The 17,250-nt window shown below is 44.8% G+C and overlaps 1 protein-coding gene across 1 annotated transcript; it reads right to left on the bottom strand.

The window, feature by feature from the left end:
• Positions 1-3,993: 3,993 nt before the first annotated feature.
• On the bottom strand, positions 3,994-16,159 carry LOC119175518 (uncharacterized). The gene is made up of 3 exons (XM_037426441.2): positions 15,945-16,159; positions 7,293-7,479; positions 3,994-4,160 (listed from the first exon to the last, which is right to left on the bottom strand). The coding sequence occupies exons 1-3, from the start codon at positions 16,059-16,061 to the stop codon at positions 4,105-4,107; spliced, it is 360 nt and encodes a 119-aa protein (XP_037282338.2). The 5' UTR covers positions 16,062-16,159; the 3' UTR covers positions 3,994-4,104.
• Positions 16,160-17,250: the final 1,091 nt, after the last annotated feature.

Genomic DNA, 17,250 nt, shown 5'->3' with positions numbered 1-17,250 from the left:
CGGTTGAACACAGTTATAATAAAGTAGGAGGTTGGGACGTTTGGCGCATGCTACTTACAGAAAGGAGTAATGGCATCACCAATGTATGTTTTTTTCTTCGTCCAGTGTTTTGTGAATGTTACTCGTTTTTGGCACCAAGGTGTTTTATGCCGGGGCCCACTAAGACTTCAATGATGTATTTCCGTCACAGAAGTGACGTCAAAAATACGTATGATCAGAAAACAAAGAAAAAAGTTCTGTCATCGGAAGTTGAACCCTTGACCTCGAGTTCGTGACAACAGATGCCAGGCACGTTATCTACTGCACCATTTTTTCTTTATTGGCTATCCACTTCGCCATGGTCACATACTTTGAACTCTTCCAAATATGCTCATTTTATATCAACAACAGCCCTCTTAGCATTCTTGGTAAAGTGCAGTAACGCATCAAGACCGTGGCATCTACCATTAGTTCCTTCAACGCGTCGTTTCCAAGTGTCAGTCTCATTCGGCGCGTTTCTAAAACACATCTCTAGGTGGCGATCTTACCCCAAACGTCGGTATCACTCATAGAATTTATCCATACCAAAACATAGCTCTGCAACGCATAGATCAACGCGCCTGCTTCGTCTTGGTGTGCTAACTCCGCGTTCACCGCTTACGCTCGCCCCGCAAAAGAATCGTGGTCGGCCAACAGGCAAGACACATCACGCGTTGCGTTTCCCTCTGGTCGGGCCGTGGCGTTCAATAACTTCTACATGCCGCGAGTAGGCGACTTTAGCCCAAGGTCGGCGTCCAATCAGTCACGTTCTTCCGGCTGTCACATCACTTTCTCTAGTTCCGCACTCACCTATGACCACAAGGGTTCGTTTAATCCTTATTGATGGATGTTAGTCGTCGGGATGGCGATGTATTACTAAGCGTTAACGTGGATGCATCCAGGTTAAGCGGTGTTATATCTGTCAAACACCAATTGATATGGCGCAAGCTTTATAATATGAATGTGCAGTAAACATTAAACTACTTCTGTAAGAACACATTTTACATTGGCGTTTTACTGATTCATATGACGGAGAGATCAAACATATTTTTAAGTACCTTACCTCTCTCGTGGTTTAAGTGTACAGTAGTGGAGTGAAGACATTAGTGCTAGCCTCGAAAATGCTATTTTATAATAAAAGCTAAAAGGTATGGACGGAACAGACGGATGTCTATGTGTTAGGACTGAAATCGTAACTGTGCCTTTTCCTCTTATTTCTCATATACAGTCTTGTATTTGTTCATTCCAAGCCACGTCTTATCGTTTTCATTTCTCATAGCCGAATAGATTCGTGACGTCACATCATTGTGGCCTGCGACAGGCAACCGGAGCTCGTATAGAAAAAAAACTGCCGCATGCCTCTCAATATTTCAGCTAAATAGCAGCAGCCAACGGAGAAGATATTTTGGGCCAGATAATGCAGTGCAATTAGATGCCTGTGTTTTCAATTTGAGAGCTAGCCCCGGCTAGGCACAGTACGTAAATTTTATATGTAACCTGCGTTCATTATATAAATGTATATCATTCCATTTTTGTCGTAAACCATGCAGGGGTATTTGTAATATAACGTTCTTGACAGTCTCCCCATCCTAGTTATGTTATAATAGCATCTGATAATGTTCAATTTTTTAGTATTACACTGGATAAAAACTTTCATGCCAACTCGCTTATAAAAATTGTTTCATTTAGCATGCGCATTATCATTAAAACCCGTCCATTGTCTTTCAACGTCATATTCATATATCAATTTACAATGCTCATATTAATAGCCATTTATCATACTGCTTATCACCATGGAATAACACCTAAGCCATTTATCTCAAACCGCTTCATCGTCTTCAAAACCAGGCGATAAAATAATGACGGTTAACCCGTTTCGTTCCCATTCTCTACTTATCTATCAACCGCTTCGTATTCTACTCCTTCTAGAGTCGTTTTATGACAGATTGTCGCTCATCCCACACATCACATTCATCACGAAATATCACTAGATAGTATTTCTTAACATATCCTTGTCAACAACAATACCAGGTTTTCAGAAAATAATAACCTTCTTTTACCTAAAATAAGATCGAACTACAGAAGATTTACACTTCGCTTCTATGGTGTTCAACCTTGGAGTCACGTACCTCTAAATGTCAAGTCATCTCAGTCATTGCAATTGTATAAACGCAACACGAAAAACACACTGTTAAAGGAGCCTTTTTTTCACCTGTAATAAATATATTCTCATCATCACTTAGTTTTTTTTTGTATTCCAATGTGTATTTTAAATATTTTGAATGTTATTAGGTAAATATATCTTTTTTTAGTATACATCTTTCTGCAATGCTTGCGTTTTCATTTCTTCACTCATTTAGTTTTTGCTGCTGTCGCTCACCTTTTTTCATGTACGCCACTAATGACAGAAGGTCTAATGATAGAAGGTCACGGATCACCTTCTATCACTAATGATAGAAGCTGATATAGTCTTCTACATTGGGGCCTCCTGATTCTGTGTATGATATGTAACCCGTATTTTTGTCCATGCAATACCAGCGAATCAACCTGAACTAGAACTGGAATTATAAACACCAAGGTTGATGTTCTAGTGCTCGTATTATTGCTGCTGTTTAACAATCACAGTTTATTGTATGGCTATACCGAAAGTATACCTAATGTGCAAGCATCTCTAAAAATATCAGGTGGCACAAAACAAAGTTTTCAAGCCCGTATAGCAATATTAGGAGCAAGAGCATGTGTTGTACCTGCCGAATTATGCCGTGAGATTCAGTTAAAATACGCACGCCGACGGGAAACTTTATAAGTATGGCAGAGAAAACAATCACTTCCAGCATTACTTCATGTTGCAGGCACTCATTTCGCGGAATACGACTTTTCTTTTTCTTTTTTCTCTTTTTTTCTAATTTTTTGGCATGTGCATAGACAAGTTCTCGTTTACATACCGTTTGAGTCGTTGGGTGTTTGGCAATGTACGTACCATGAATAGTGTTCGCCAACAAGGCGTTGATATTACGCTGCCATGCACGATAAATGGGAAATAAAATACTCACAGTGAATGCAGTGACATGCAGCCATTTCTGTCATATTGTGATATGTTTGAGGGACGTTAGTACACATTGAGTTGTCGGATAGAGTGGCTCAGTTGAGCGTACAAAAAATGTATGCCTCGTTCTTTCACGACATACTGTCTGTTTTTTTAAGTAGTAATTGCACAAGAATAATAAAGCACGCTCGAATCCCTTTATTTTGATTACCTCTTCAGTTGGGTATGATAACATTGTTGCTTGGGTGTTGTAATAGAAGATCACACTTCATACCGTGAAGCCTGTATGATAGGAACGCAGTATTCTGACTCTGACTGCTTGTGGCCTAGGGTTTCGTTTACAGCTATATCTGAAAGTATTTCACAGACATAGTTGCCGAAGATGCGCTAAAAACACTTTCTAATTCACGCCGGAAAGCTTTCGATATTTTTGTATATTGTCTCTTATTTACCTACCTAGCCATTTCCTTGACATAAATTAGACACTTTTTCCCGTTGAATTGGCCTTTACGTGTGTTGTGTGTCGATACACACAGTTCGTGTGTTGGCCGCTTAGAGAGAAAGAGAGAGATAATAAACTTTATTTAGTTCTGGAGCTGTTCTGCCAAGCGCTGTTCTGCAGAACGCTTCTGGATAATCCTCAGTCCAGCACTCCAGAACCGCTTAGACCTGTCATCTTGTTTATCGCTTCACAAACAGGGTCGAAAACCGAAGCAAGCCCACGTGGTCTATCCGTCAATCTTGAGCGCTGTTTATCAAATGTGTTTTAGACTCCGAAACAAAGAGATTAAGTGAAAACTAATAATATTTTGCATAAATGACATCCGAAACACAGAAACACATGAATAAATGATTATTTCTATTTTGCTACATACTTCAAAAGCAAGCAGACAGAGCTTGTGTTTATCGTGGTGGTAGGACTAGGTGAATGTGTGAATGTGAAGGTTTGTTTTATTGCTCATATAGTACATCGTTATTGACCGTATGAACAAAAATCATCGGGCTAGATAAGCGGACGCATTGCTTTATTCCTCATCGTGTCAGTCCTCATCGCTGGTGTCCTCCTTGGGGCAGATGTCGTCGTCTCCGCAGATACCTGGCAACAATTAGTAAAAACATAAGAGATAAATCCATTCAGCATACTGTTTAACCACTATAGTTCTCAGACTTAGTGAAAGTGCAAAGTACGCAAACAGTACCAGGAAAGTTTGTGTTACACACGTGACAGCCAACCTAACACATACAAGAATTAACCGTAACCTAGGCGTAACCTAGTCTTATTTATATACTTTCATTTCCATTTATATCGTGATTACTACAGCTCAATTAAAGACTACAAATAATGTCTTGTATGCTCCAGGTTCCTTCGCTATTAATTGGATTCAAGTAGTTATTCATACTATCAATCAGGTAATAGAGAAATGCTCAGAGTATAGCCAACCACTATACATACCCTTCATAGATTACGAGAAGGTGTTTGATTCAGTAGAAATATCAGCAGTCATACAGACACTGCGGAATCAGGGCGTCGATGGAGCATATATAAACACCTTGGTAGAAATCTACAGGAGATCAACTGCTGCCATAATACTCCATAACAGAATACCAATCAAGAAGGGTGTAAGACAGGGGGATACGATCTCCCCAATGCTATTTACCGCGTGTTTAACAGGAGGTTTTCAGAGGCCTAGAATGGGAACAGTCAGGCATAAGAGTTAATGGAAAGTACCTTAGTAACCTGCGCTTCGCCGATGACATTGCATTACTGAGTAACTCAGGGGACGAATTGCAAGTCATGATTACGGAGTTAGACACGAATGCAGAAAGGTGTGTTTTAAAATTAATCTGCAGAAAACGAAAGTAATGTACAACGACCTCGGAAGAGAGCAGCGCTTTGAGATAGGCAATAGTCCACTTCAAGTTGTAAAAGACTATGTCTACCTAGGGCGGGTAATAACCGTGGAGCTGAACCACGAGATTGAAGTAACTAGAAGAATAAGAATTGGGTGGAGCCCATTTGTAAATCACTCTCAAGTCATGACAGATAGATTGCCACTATCCCTCAAAAGGAAGACATATAACAGCTGCATCTTGCCGGTACTTAGCTATGGAGCAGAAACCTGAAGACTTACAAAGAGGGTTCACCTTAAATATAGGACGATGCAGCGAGCAATGGAAAGAAAATGGTAGGTGTAACTTTAAGAGACAAGACGAGAGCAGAGTAGATTAGGGAACAAACGGGGGTTAAGGATATCATAGTTGAAATCAAGAAGAGGAAATGGACATGGGCCGGGCATGTAGCACGTAGACAGGATGACCGCTGGTCATTAAGGGTAACTAACTGGATTCCCAGAGAAGGGAAGCGGGTTAGGCGGATACAGAAGGTTAGGTGGGCAGATGAAATTAAGAAGTTTGCGGGTGTAAATTGGTAGCAGCAAGCACACGACTGAGTTAACTGTCGGAACATGGGAGAGGCCTTTGTCCTGTAGTGGACGTAGTCAGGCTGATGATGATGATTATGATGATGATGTTGATTTTTTGCCCTTTAAAATAGTAATTTTGGACGTTACGTATGTCTCATTGTCACCAGTTTTTTTTTATACAATTGTTTCACATACGTACCATTTACGCAAATCAAAAGCTTTCCATCTAAGCACTCTCCATTTCTTAAACCAGCGTGCTTGAGGTAGGCAAGAACACGAAGCTTGTCGGTGTTGGCACCGTTACCAAGACAACTGATGGCAGCAGAAAAAAGATAATGTGCAGGGTTCCAAGGGCCGGATGCCAAATTTGTGAAGTTTCTTGTTTGTGGTTTATTGGTTCCGTTGTTACAATACCATTCAGTTGTGCTGCCATCATATTCGTCCTTTCGAACCACTCTTGTGGACTAACCGATCATAATAATAACTAACATCGGCCAATAGGGACACCAGTTGAGATTGTAAAGAAGTCGCAGTGTCGTAGCAAGGGTGAAGCAATTATTACGATAGTGACAACTTGTATTATCATGAAAAGAATGGCAAGCAGTTCGAAATATACAGCGCGCAGCTCAAACGGAAATAAGGACCGATGAAGCGAACCCACAGACACAGGACAAGGGCGAACTGACAACTGCCAAACTTAGTACAAATAAAGCTATTAAAGTAAGCCCCCAGCATTTTTTTTAATCAACACACTTAAAACCGAGACTTCGGTGTCAATGTACACGTGGCCTGTCAGTTTGAAAGGAATAGCGCCTTGCGTTAACGGTAGGGCTGTGCGTTTTTTACTGCCTGCTACGTCATTTACGAGCTCAGCTACCTAACTTGCACGTAGCTGACAACGCTAGGCTTGTCGCACCTTCGATAACTACGACATGACATATTGATATAGAGAAGTGTTAAAGCTTAGAGAAATTACTCATAGCTGTGAACGTTCGAAATATTAGCTAGAACCCTTTGCACTTCACTCGCCATGGTGTTCTAGTAATTAAAGTGCTACAGTGCTGACCCACAGGTCACACGATCGAATCTCGGCCGCGGCAACCGCATTTTCACTAAAGGCAAAATGCTAAAGGCCCGTGCACATTGATTCAGGAGCATGTTAACGAATCCCAGGTGGTTGAAATTTTGGCAGCACTTCACTACGGCACCTCTCATAATCGTACCATGGTTTCGGGCGTTGAAGCATAAAAATAAACACTCTCCATGGCTGGCTTATCACACGCTATCGCTTATCAGCCACACCCACTGACGGGAACAGTCCACGCATCCGCCACGCCGAGTCTGCTCACCGCGTGAGCCGAGCGTGAGCAACAAATCCAGGGAAGGGCGAAGCATGCTGGGAAAGGAATTTCAGCTCCACCAACGTTAAATGTGAGGAGTGCCGGAGGATGCAGCCCGCTTTTAGCACGCACCGAAACTTTATTGTTCAGCTACGAACAAGAGAAATATCCCATAGGCACTACACTGCAAGTCAAGATTCACAGTCTATAATACGGGGTGCCGGTGAACGGCTGTGCAGCGCGTTGTTTCTCAAGGGCGAAAGAGCACTTCCACAGTGTGCCGTTCACTCTCTCTCTTTCTTGCATTCAAGCCAATCGACCGTCACGACAGCTGTGGCAGCAGAAGACGGTGCGCACCGACACGCTGGGATTTTAAGGTGCTTCATCCCTAATAATTATTATTATTATACTTCAGGTTGCACGGCAGCCCGACTGGCTCGCGCAATAAAGAGGGCCGACGCTCACCAACACGGCAGGGGCAGAAGTTGACGTTGGCACCGCCTTTGACTTGCTCGAAGCTGCATCGTTCTCCGGGACCAGCGGCAGGACGGCATTGGCCGGGACTGCCAGCGCCGTCACCATGGAACACCTTGAGGCAGCACCGAGACACGCACTGGTCGTTGTTATGGCAGTTGGCGCCGTCTTGCAGACCCTGCACGCACAGCCGACAGCGACAATGTGATATGACAGAAGATGTCATCTGTTGGAACGGCCGCCTATACTGGGATAAAGTAACAACCCTATTCTAACATTGCTCCTTCCTCGCACTTCATGAGTGATCGAAGTGGCACTCCACCCAAGTACAGAATAAATCTACTGGCCATATGAATCATGACCGCGAAGAAATGAATAAAATTGGTACAAAGTTTTCTCAGTGTTGAGTCCCACGTACAGAATCGGTGTTATATTCCCTTGCATACGTCAGGTGCAACGCTACGGAAGACAGCGAGACTTTCGGCAAAAGAGATGCGTTTGCAGCAACATATTGTTGAATAATTTTACCATCTGTAATGTGATTTTTTTGCGTTTTAGACTGAGTCATAAATTAAGATAATTTCTGTTTCAGAAACAAAACGATGATGTTGCCGGGTCCTGAAACCTCCTGAAGCACTTGCTAGATGAGACAAATACCAAGTCGAATCAACCAAGCACACTGGCACACAATTTGCACGCAGCCAGACAGGAATTCATGTACGATTAAGGTATACGGAAGCTTCTTAGCAATTACATGGTGAATTAGAGCCCCACGAATGATCGTCTCCTCAATGATTATAAGAGTATTAAGAACCAAGAGTTGAACGCAGAGCTTGGAGTTGAAGAAGTCAGGCAAGCCGATCGGCACCCGGTACAGACAAGATCACTAAACGGCCCTAAGCAACCTGGATGACAAATAGCTAGAGCACCTCACTGAGTTCATTGACAAGTCATGGAGAAACGGGAATGTTCCAGCACTGTGGAAGAAGGCCCCCATCATTCTAATTCCCATGTACGGAAAGCCCCCCCCCCCCCCCCCCCAGTCTCGACAATATCGGGTCCATCTCACTCACTTCGTGTGTTGGCAAGGTAGCCGAGCACGCAATCCTGAACACGCTCTCCCGATACTTGGAACGTCTTGGAACGTCTATTACCGCAACATGATAGGCTTCAAAGCTGGGCTTTCTATTCAAGATGATATGAAGCTAATCAAGGATCAGGTTATTGATCGTAACACGAGAGACACGAGAGGCATTCTCGGGCTTGAGTTGGAAAAAGCTTTCAAACACATCCTACACTCCTATGTTTGGGAATGATCTGAGCCTTACTCTGGGCAAGAACTTTTATGACTACATGATATCCTTCTTGACGCGCAGGGAAGCCATCCTCATAGTGGGAGACCTCGTGTCAAACTCGGTTAAGCTCGATTCCCTCTTTAACCTTGCTATGATTATTGTATCTAGAAAACTCTCGGAGGTCAACGGGAGTAATCATATTATATATGCAGCCGACGTCACCATATGGTGCACCGGGGGCAGCGAAGGGTCTTTGGAAGCTGCACTTCAAATTGCTATCGAGGTCACAGAAGACTACCTCAGACTAACTGGGCTCTGATGCTCGCCGTCAAAACTTGAGCAGCTTCTGTACAACCCCAAGTGCAGGGGCCCCAAACCTAACAGTTGGAGGCCTGTAGAAGACATCGACATCACTTTAAGTAGAAGTGAGGGTGGTATCATCCCCAGGGTGTGATACCCTCCGCGTTCTAGGTATGATTATTGAACGAAACGGCTCAAATAACCAGACTGTACTTAAGCTTATCACGAAAACAGACAACGCACTCAGATTGAAAGAAGGGTTGCTAACCAGCAGCAAGAACTATGCGAGGACAACCTCATCAGGTTGGCTTTCGTGATGTGTCACGTCACCTACATCGCGGCAATGCACAACTGGTAGAGGTCGAAGTGGGACAAACTGGACACTGAAGCTTAACCGCACACACACGAGGACACATAAGATAGGGACACAGGGACCAGGGCAGTCCCTATGTCTCCATCTTATGGGTCCTCGTGTGTGTGCGCTTAAGATTCAGTATGCAGCAAAACAAACTAGCCCGTCTTTCCATAAAACTGAAAACGTTGATAAGAAAAGCGGTGAAGAGAGCCCTCGGGCTTCTCATGTACACGAGCTCAGAGAGGCTGCTCCACCTCGGCATGCACAACACGCTAGAAGAGATAGCTGAGCCACAAGAGAGGGCGCAGTTTACCAGACTTTCTAACACTATTGCCGGAAGAAACATCCTGAGAGAGTTTGAAGTTCACCCGACAAAAATTGATACCAGATACTGCAGCATTCCCCGAGAACAGAGAGGGAGAGAGAGAGAGATAGCATTACCATGGAAACAATACCTCGGAATATCCACCCTGAGTATGCAATTTAGGCAGACGACGGGATATGACTTAAGCCTCCTGTACTCTGCTCACCAACATGCCCGGAGTTGCTGTTTCGTTGACGCTGCACGGTACCCAAACAGAAAAGCCTTCGTTTCAGTCACCATTGACCAAGATGGCATTGTTACAAATTCCCAGATGGTCTGGACTACAATGTCCGAGGTTGCCGAAGAGGTCGCAATAGCATTGGCTCTGCTAGACGACGCGAAAACAATAATATAGAGTGACTCGAGATCACCAGTCCGAGCATTCACTAAAGGCCCCATCTCGGAATCAGCCTCGCGAATCCTGCTAAATAAGTACAGCAACACGGTCGTCTGGATCTCCGCTCACATAGGACAGATCAAGGGTGCTCTCTCCAACCTGAACTAGTCGGCCCAGAGTGCTGCGCGAGGAGTCGTCGACCACGTAGCTATGTACTGAACGACGCGGCGATGAAGTTCTGGACAGCAAAGATCCCCCAACGATGTACAATGAACTTACTAAGAAATTTTATTTGAGGAGGCGAAAGTATCCACCACCGCACAGTAAACCGAACATGCCTCAGGCGTTGACGCTCAAACTCTTGCAGGTCGGGGCTTATCCCAGCCCCGTACTCTTGCACGAAATTAATCCAGAGATTCAGACGTCAAACATGCGTGCTTTGCTCAGACTTTACCAGCTTAGATCGCATGCTATTGCGGTGCCCTGCATTACGAGTTGAAGACGTTACATTGTCCAAGTGGGATGCTGTGCTACGCAGTACGGACTCAAGGACGCAGCTATGGGCAGTCCAACGGACCCATGACGTAGCGTAGATGTTATGTAAATCAGTCCCGACGTGGTAGCAGCCCGCTACGTGCTAGTTCACCCCCCGATAGACCTCAATAAATGTTTTCCATACCATATACGGATGTCCAGATGTTCTACATCGCTGAGCATCTCTTTATTTCGTATTGCTACTTGCACGATTACTTCTGGTCGTGCGCAGCTAGAGCCGATTGCGGAGGCCACTTTTGCAACGACAAAATATAAGCGGAAGACGCGAGGGCTCACACAGTTTGTTGACCGAACTTCTCGCATAGCTTCCACAACATTGCTCTTGATGTATGAAACGTAGTGTGGTCAGCGAATCAATGGCGCCAGCTACCGAGCCGTATTATCGCCCATACTTCTGTTTTGTAAGTTTTTTAGAAGTAGTTAACAAAAAAGCAACACAAAAGTTGAAGCGAGCTAGTGAGACATCGACTCGGATGAATATAATTATATTGCGAGAAAACAGTTTCCACATGCCAGCCAAAATGCGTCAGCCACTGCTGCAATACCAATGCACTAAACATGGCATGTTGATTATCTAGCCGCCGCTGCACAAGGCACCAGACATTCAAAGGTGCGCTATAAAGTCAGACAGTAAAAACAAACTACTTTGACTTTTGTTTCACGATAGGGTGCTTCAGAATTTCTCATTGGTCAGAGGGCTGAGTGAAAAGGGTGGCTCATTCAAATTGACATCAACGTTTTTTCACCATGAGTCGATTGCAATTAAGATGATTGAGGGCTTATTAAAAACGCAATAAAATGATAAGTGACAGACGTGAATTTAACGAAACTAAAAAAAAAGAAACGTCGTCAGGTGATAAAACCGTCGCCGTGTCGACATTCAAAACCGTGTTTTGACAAACTCTGTGCCTTCCGATCGCATACATTTTTTTATCACTCGTCCCGCCTTGTGGCCCAGTAAGGGCAGCGTGTACGGTTTCTTGCGATACCACGCTGGAATAGTGAAAACAAAAAGAAAGTGAAAATGACAAGAATCGTTACACAATTCACCAATGGTTGCTTAACCAAAGCCAAATGTGTGTATCGGCACAGCGCAATGTCTCAAGGACCTGACAAATATGTTATCCCCGTGCTGAATGAAAGACGGTGGCACAGTGGTAGATATACGATACGAAATTTCCTGTCCTATCGCATCAGAAAATGGCAGAGTGAAAATCAAATAATACGCAAATTAAGCGGACAGACATTAACTTCAATTCTCAATAAAATAAAAAGTCACAAACATAGTTAAATTATTATGGACGGTGAAGAAGGAGTGTTCATATAAATAAAGCAGGACTACAGCGAGAATCAACAGCTTGCAAGCAGTTTGAAAAAAGTATTTCAGAATGCACATAGTCACCCCAAAGTATTCACAGCGCCAAGAACACAAGCCATTTTGTTCGAGAAACGAGAAAAAAGGAAGGCAGGGAAGTTAACCTGGCGCTAGTATCCGGTATGATACCCTGCACTGGGGTTGCTGAATAGATGGTTGAACGGGAGAGAGAGATAAAAAATAAAGAAGAACAAAAACACAAACACACACGCACATACAAAATCAAGCCAGAGTTGTTCGGGCAGACCAATAGTTTGCAAGAAGCCCAGTATCGCTTGCACGGCCTTCTTCTGTGATGATGAGTCATGACGATGGCGCAGTATACATTCTTCTGACAGTGGCTGGTCACCTAACTTGTTTAATGTATTAGAAAGGTATTGTCTTTCTAGGTTATATTCCGGGCAGTCACACTGGACGTGTCGAATTGTCTTTTGATCTTCGCTGTGTACGCATGCGGCAGTGTCAGCCATCCCTATGCATGGGTACGCACGGGTAAAGGTGACGGCCAGCCATAGTCTGCACAAAACAATAGCGTCACATCGTCGGAGTCTCGTTGGAAGCCGTAAGCTTAACGCAGGATCAAGAGAGCGCAGTCTTTCATGCGTAAAAGAGGCTCATTCCAATGTGACATCGAACATTGCCCAGCAAACATGTGGAGCTTCCTAGCTGCGTCAGTTATAGAGAGAGGTATTGACAGGTCGTGGTCTTCTGTATGAGCTGAACGGGCAGCTTGATAGGCCTGTTCATCACCGATGATTCCACAGTGACTTGACAACCACTGAATTATAATGTGGTGCCCTTTCTCTGTTATGTGGTGTAGCATTTCTGCCGTCTCAAAAACCAGTGGGCCACAGCGTAGACTTGGCGGAAGTGATTGCAGTGCCGCCTTACAGTCGCAGTCGCAGTCACCGTGGCGTGCTTTTGTGGTTCATGAAACGCAGCGAAGTGGGAAGCGCTTCAAGCTCTGCTGCCGTGAATGTGGTCGCATGAGCTGCCCTGAATTCGATGGTTGTAGCATGCGTTGTATTAATGACCGACGCTGTTTAGCTGTATGGCAGCTGTTTGGAGCCGTCAGTGTTACGTGGGTACAGTCTTGGTACTTATCATACAGTAGAAAAACGGCGAGCTGCTTGAAAGCTGGTATCGACAAAATCTTGTTTTTTCTGTATGCCTGCTATTGTCAGGTATGACTGGCTGTTTGGGGCACCATGGAGGAATTGAAGGTCTCGCCGCGGGTGTGAAGCCAGTTGAGAGTCTCCATGTGCAGTTACTGTTCTACAAAAACAAGTATGAGGGCTGTCCACCGATGAGAGGCTAGGTGGTAGCGGCGAGTCCGGGCAACGTGCATTATGCGTGCCTCCGGAGCTTCAATTTGAATATGGGTCTGCACGAGGGGGTCTTTGACGAAGGCTGTTGTCGCCACTGTTGAGGCACCCTGAGGCAGGCCTAGACAGATTCGAACGCTTTGTATTACGTGTCGATTTGTTTTGCTTGCGTTAGATAATTCGGGCAAGCTGCATCATATAAAACCAAGAAACAACACTTTGCACAGTCATAGCATAGCCTTGTGCTGCATTTCCTAAGTCTTTCTAGCGAAAAACTCTAAGAGGTGGCATATGCCCGTCAATCGCGCTTTCAGATACGACACGGGTGGCTCCATGATATGTCTTTGTCAATTATGACACCCAAAAATTTGTGAGAGTGACAGTACGGTACTTTTTGACCATTAATTTACACACTTTAATTCATCGTGGGTTTGCGTGAAAATGCCAGAAGAGCGCACTTTTCGGAGGAAATTTCCAGGCCTCTATTGTGGAGGTATAAAGCAGTTGCAGAGTGGATTAGGCAACAAACGGAAGTTAAGGATATCATAGCTGAAATCAAGAAGAAGAAATGGACATGGGCCGGGCATGTAGCGCGTAGACAGGATAACCGCTGGTCGTTAAGGGTAACTAACTGGATTCCAAGAGAAGGCCAGCGGGTTAGGGGGAGACAGAAGGTTAGGTGGGCAGATGAGATTAAGAAGTTTGCGGGTATAAATTGGCAGCAGCAAACACAGGACCAGGTTAACTAGCGGAACATGGGAGATGCCTTTGTCCTGCAGTGGACGTAGTCAGGCTGATGATGATGATGATGAAAGCAGTTGCAGTAGCAGCTCTCTGGATCCTCGCTCACAACTCCAGGTGAGTTGCCGGAGATGTCCAGATGCAAATGTTATCTGCTATGTTGATATACAAATATTGCTTGGTAGGTGTGTATGGAAAGCGATCAGTGTTAGATTGAACAGCATGGGGCTCAGTACACCACCCTGAGAGACGCCACGACAACTGAAATGTGCAGAAGTGTTCCCGGCCTCCGTACTCACAAAAAGGATCGCATTTGAAGATAGCTGCGTATCCACTTCAGATTACAGCCACCCGCTTCATATTGAAGTAGGTGGCCGTAACACTCGGTCACCCACTTCAATTTCTTCTAGTGCTTCAAGGACAGCTTCATGAGTAACTTTATCATAGGCTTCTTTGACGTCGAGGAACAGAGAGGCGCAAAGACGCTTATGGCCTTTCTCGGGCTAAACGTATGTAATTAGGTCGACGACGCTATCAGTCGATGATCAAACACGTCGAAAGCCAGCCATGGTATTTGGTTGGATCTCATTATACTCCAAGTACCACTCTAGGCGGCGCAGGGTCATTTTTTCTGTCCCTTTACCTACACAACTACACAATGCGATTGGGCGATGAGAGGAGAGTTTCAATGGTTACTTTCGATGTATCCAATACAGATACGCTTATATAGCGCTGCTACATGTATGTTTAGTCGTTAATGATGTTAGTACGCAGGGCGTTAGCCAAGCTTAACGGCTGGCAGGGGAGAGGAGATACGAACAAAATTTTTTTTAGTATACCATTGTGAAAGTGATATCTCGTCATACCATGTTCGGTCATCTGTCTATACCACCGGCGACAATACGTTTCCCAGAAAAGCAGCGTTCACCCAGAGCCACTATATGTTTTTGTTGTGGAAAATTAACGTCACTACTATGAAAACACGCCTCACACGGTTCAGTTTAAAGCATTTGCACTCTTAAATTTCAAGTAGTCACCTTACAATACTCTCTTGCTTTACGTATACTTTCCGATACCGTCATTCTCTTCTCAATTCATTCCGCACCATACTGGACGCATTTGTCAATGTCGCCGCACTTGGTAATTTTATCTTCCATACTCATAACTGTTGAAATATTTCATTTCTCTAAGTGAGCATCTCTTGGCGTTAGTAAAGTGAAGCTTTGGCTTAGTTGGTTCTGCACCGCGAAAAAGGAACAGCGGGATTTTTTTTTTTTCAGATGGACACGAAAGTAAAACACACAGACAAAAGCCGACTTTCCACTCAAAGTCGGCGCTTCTAGAAAGCGTTCTCTTCTTGCAAGCCACTTCATTGTGCGAACTTCTTTGTGAATATTCTGCAGCTTTGTAATGCGTCCTGCAAAGTGCTCTAATCTGCCGGTAAAAAAACAACAACGAATTCCTACGCTCGCATACTCCCTCAGTGTCGCAATATTGTTCCTTCTTTCTTGCGAAAATGTTTCCGCAAGTAGATTGCAAGGGACTAGATCTTTGCAGAATGGTCGTATGAATGCTGCATCACTGCTCAAAGCCCAAGTGGCGGGTCGTAAAGAACGAATGCGAAACGACCAAACAGAGCACAATGAATTCCCACTTCGCGCGATTCCGAAGTCATCAATAGTTGAGGTAAGCCGTTCAGAAGGCATACAGTTCGTATTTCTGATTCAATAAGACAAACGCTTCTATAGCGACACCAAACTCATGATCACGCAGCTTAGCATCTGTATAGCTGCGAAGCTGCGTTCTGAAATTGAAGCTCAGAAACTACACGTCTGCATATATATATATATATATATATATATATATATATATATATAACTGCCTGGAGGACAGTAGGCCAGTGGACAAACTATATGTGTGTGGGTGGGCGCCAAGTTGTAACTAGGTCGTAAACACGCGCGTGGTTTCCGCTCGAAAATGTACCGGTGATGCTCACGGTGGGTCGGTGTCCAGTGGCGACCTGCTGCACCTCGTGGTCGCCGTCGTCGTCGTCAGCTCTAGAGAAGGCGGCCAACGCTAGCAAGCACAGTGAGATGACAACGAGCGGCCTCATCGTAGAAGACGGGAGCGTGTCGGACGCTTATGAGAAAACAACACCAGAGTGCCAGTCAGCGAGGCTCCTCGGCTCCTCTTATTTGTACCTACGGCCGGGCTGGATGGTGACCACGTAATCGCGACAGCCAGAGCTGGCTTTCTGTTTCTTCGGTGCTTCCCGAACGATTAGCCCCATAGAAGTGGCCTTTATCGCTTCGGCATGAAGCATTGCCTTACCCACCATGGGAAGCACGTAATCTCATTTCTCCGGCGAGCTATGTTTACCAGTCAGTTGGCCTCCTCTGTGCCTTTCGCTTTTTCTTTTTGCCCTTCTCTATAGCGAGAGCCTCGCGACAAATCACGTCAGCAAGAAAGAGAGGGGTGCACCGAGGATGCGCGCGTGGCCTGAGTTTCCGGAACGCAAACGCTCCGCTGATATGGCAATCAGTGTCATAGCGGCAAAATGGATCTATCGCGTTCGATCGAGCAAACAGCGCACCGGAGACTGCGCCTTTCTGGGAGCCTATGCGATAGACGCGAGGGGAGCAATAAGTACCACTCGTATCGCGCCCTTTGGCGCTGGGTGTGCGCGCTTTGCAGCTGTCTAGACAACGCCGCTGATAAGAGATCAAGGTCAGAGGTTCGGCATTGGAGGCGAGTAAATATGGGTCAACTCCTCTATTTCTATTTTCCTTCGGTACGCAAGAGCAGCTTGCACAAGCTCTTTTCGCTGCAGAGAAGTGGCTCGTGAAGGCAGCAGACAGTTCGCAAATTAACTGCAATATCGAACATTTATGCGTCTCAGTGTTTTAATGATGTGGCACATAATCTGCAGTTGTCATGACAAGGCACTGTGCTATACGTAAAGTTCGCTCGTAAATCAGAGAAACGTGCCCCGGTCGCAGTTCACAAAGATACTGAACAAATCTTGTCGTAAGCCTATTGTAATGAATGCTAAGCTTTATGACCTATTATTTTTGAATAGGGGAAAAGAGAGCTTGGACCGCCGACAAGCGTACCCGTCTATGCCGTTTTTTTTTTTTTTTTGCACGTATGAAATAGAAACAGTGGATTCACGGCAGCAGAAGAACGACGTACAACAGCTGTATGCACATGCATACAATGTGTCTAAAACCACAATTCCCTAACCCATACGCCTTTTCCGACTACCACCATATATGGCAAACTGTCTGGAGCTCTACAAGCGT

This window comes from Rhipicephalus microplus, chromosome X (genome assembly GCF_043290135.1).
Source record: "Rhipicephalus microplus isolate Deutch F79 chromosome X, USDA_Rmic, whole genome shotgun sequence".
Classification (NCBI taxonomy): domain Eukaryota; kingdom Metazoa; phylum Arthropoda; class Arachnida; order Ixodida; family Ixodidae; genus Rhipicephalus; species Rhipicephalus microplus.
The sequence above is the reverse complement of the archived record's forward strand: the minus strand, read 5'-3'. Positions and strand labels throughout refer to the sequence as shown.

Coding starts and splice junctions, on each gene's coding strand:
- LOC119175518 (XM_037426441.2), bottom strand. CDS start 16,061: ATGAGGCCGCTCGTTGTCATCTCACTGTGCTTGCTAGCGTTGGCCGCC. Junction 7,480..15,944: donor CCACTGGACACCGACCCACC/GTGAGCATCACC, acceptor CTGTGCGTGCAG/GGTCTGCAAGACGGCGCCAA. Junction 4,161..7,292: donor CTTCTGCCCCTGCCGTGTTG/GTGAGCGTCGGC, acceptor AATTGTTGCCAG/GTATCTGCGGAGACGACGAC.